The sequence below is a fragment of the Panthera pardus genome, unplaced genomic scaffold, assembly GCF_024362965.1.
Source record: "Panthera pardus isolate Hobbes unplaced genomic scaffold, ASM2436296v1 HiC_scaffold_12, whole genome shotgun sequence".
Taxonomy (NCBI): domain Eukaryota; kingdom Metazoa; phylum Chordata; class Mammalia; order Carnivora; family Felidae; genus Panthera; species Panthera pardus.
In genome coordinates this window covers 53,152,726-53,155,261 of record NW_026526677.1, presented here as the reverse complement: position 1 = coordinate 53,155,261, position 2,536 = coordinate 53,152,726, and the positions used below count along the sequence as shown (strand labels likewise).

At 36.8% G+C, this 2,536-nt stretch overlaps 1 protein-coding gene across 1 annotated transcript; it reads left to right on the top strand.

Annotated features, from left to right (window-relative positions):
* Positions 1 to 790: 790 nt before the first annotated feature.
* LOC109259977 (olfactory receptor 52N4-like) lies at positions 791 to 1,756 on the top strand. Its single transcript, XM_019437973.1, has one exon. The coding sequence runs from the start codon at positions 791 to 793 to the stop codon at positions 1,754 to 1,756; it is 966 nt and encodes a 321-aa protein (XP_019293518.1).
* The last annotated feature ends 780 nt before the right edge of the window (positions 1,757 to 2,536 follow it).

Here is a 2,536-nt window from a genome sequence, read left to right as displayed (position 1 = left end):
CTCTTACTATCTATACCTTAAGCTAGGGGATTGAGAATGTCTTTGAAATTCAGACCTTAGAAACCTCATCCACAAAGACACACTATTTACTTAATAATAACGTGCAGATTAATAAAAATGCACTCTAGGCTTTTAATGAGGATAAAATGAGTTAATATATTTATAAACTTCTTAGAACTTTACCTGGTACATAGTAGGCATAAATATAAATTATTATTAAAAATAAAACAAGAAAATATAAAAGAAAGAATAACAATGCACCTTAATCATATCCGTTGTGTTACTGGTAAGGTATTCAATGAGTTCTACTTTAAGAAAATACCTAAACTGGAGGGGGTATAGTAATTAACATTCAAATGAGATATTATATCAGATATCAATCAGAAAGATCATAATGACATAGATCATGAGTGTAACACAATTACACTTGATTATAAGTTTAGAGGGATTGTATCTATATCCTTTTGTTTTAAAGTAATGTAGATGCAATATCTGTGATAAAACCTGATGCATAGTGGGTGTTAAGTATGTACTTTCAATGAACTGATAGATTAATGAATTAACAATGGCTTAAACGAGTTTAGACAATGTTTAAATAAACAGTTCCTGACATTCCAAATGTTTGTTTTCTTGTTATTAAAATACAATATTTAACAGAGAGAAGAGACAGAGAGCACAACTAAGATTTTTTTTTTCTATTTTTTCCAAATCTTGGAGGGTCAAAAAACAAAACAAAACAAAAATCAAATTACAACCTTACAAGCATCTTAATGATCATACCAGCTTAATTATGATAATTCTGAACCAAACAGATGTGACACCAGCCTCATTCATTCTTAATGGGATCCCAGGACTGGAGGACATGCACATGTGGATTTCCTTCCCATTCTGCTCCATGTATGCTGTGGCAATGGTAGGGAATTGTGGGCTCCTCTACCTCATCTACTATGAGGACTCCCTGCATAGATCCATGTATTATTTTTTGGCAATGCTTTCCCTTACTGACCTTGTCATGTGCTCTAGTACAATCCCTAAAGCTCTCAGCATCTTCTGGTGTCATCTCAAGGAAATTAGATTTGAAGAATGCCTAGTCCAGATGTTCTTCATCCATACCTTCACAGGGATGGAGTCTGGGGTGCTCATGCTTATGGCCCTGGATCGCTACGTGGCCATCTGTTACCCTCTGCGCTATTCAACTATCCTCACCAATCCTGTCATTGCAAAGGTTGGGCTTGCTACTTTCCTGAGAGCGGTGTTCCTCATCATTCCCTTGATTTTCCTCACCAAGAGACTACCCTATTGCAAGGGTAATATAATACACCATACCTATTGTGACCAGCTATCGGTAGCAAAGTTATCCTGTGGAAATATCAAGGCCAATGTTATCTATGGTCTGGTGGCTGCCTTCCTGATTGGGGGCTTTGACATCCTGTGCATCACAGTCTCCTACACCATGATCCTCCGGGCAGTGGTGAGCCTCTCCTCAGCAGATGCTCGGCAGAAGGCCTTCAGCACCTGCACTGCCCACATCTGTGCCATTGTTTTCTCCTACAGTCCAGCCTTCTTCTGCTTCTTTTTTAATCGTTTTGGGAGCCACACAATTCCTCCATCTTGCCACATCATTGTGGCCAATATTTATCTGCTCCTGCCTCCCACTATGAACCCTATTGTCTATGGAGTGAAAACCAAGCAGATACGAGACTGTGTCATAAGGATCTTTTCAGGTTCAAAGAAAATCAAATCCTACAGCACATAGAGGGGATATTTTTCATAGAAGAGGTTAAGGGGAAGGAAAACAATACTCTGTTGGCTGTTTAGTCATGGTCTAAAGATGCCTTTTTAAGATTACTATTTTGTTTTTGACCAAGGTAGGACCTGAGAAGGACAGTAAATGTTTTCAGAATCCCAAAGTCACTGATGTGGCCCTGCACACTCTGAATTTTTCACCTTCTCACCCCAGTGAAGAAGTAGTCTCATCATTAACCCAAGTTCCCGTGAACAAAAAGCAATGGGAAGCTGAGTAAATTATCAAAAGAAATGAATAAATCATAGAGATATTCTGCTGACAGGTGCCATTTTGTCTTATTTTCAAATAGTGATTGGAATTTCTAGTTTGAATGACTTTTGTTACTTTCCTCTGGAAAATATGTGATATGTTTTTCTCATCATTACCAAAATTTCTCTATTTTCTCGGTATTGTCCTCCTGATGGAGAAACTAGTAAATATACTATGATGTCATTAGTCTGATGAGATTTCAACCTCTGGACTGTAATTCAGAAATAAGTTAGTCATCTGACTATGTCTCCTATAGAAAACTCCTAAATGGCCAATGTCTAGTAATTACATAAAAGAAGAAACCTTGAGATCTGGAAAGAAGAAAGCACATAGTAAGGGGGAAAAAAAGATAAATACAGTAATCTTTTATTCTCATCTTCAATTTCTAAATTATGTTAGACTATTGGAGGGAAATTATAACCTTGTTGATATGGTTCTAAATTTATGTTAAAGAAATGTTTATGGTAATTACAAATGATA

Excerpts from the sequence above, each read along its gene's own strand:
- LOC109259977 (XM_019437973.1), top strand. The coding sequence starts at position 791 with ATGATAATTCTGAACCAAACAGATGTGACACCAGCCTCATTCATTCTT.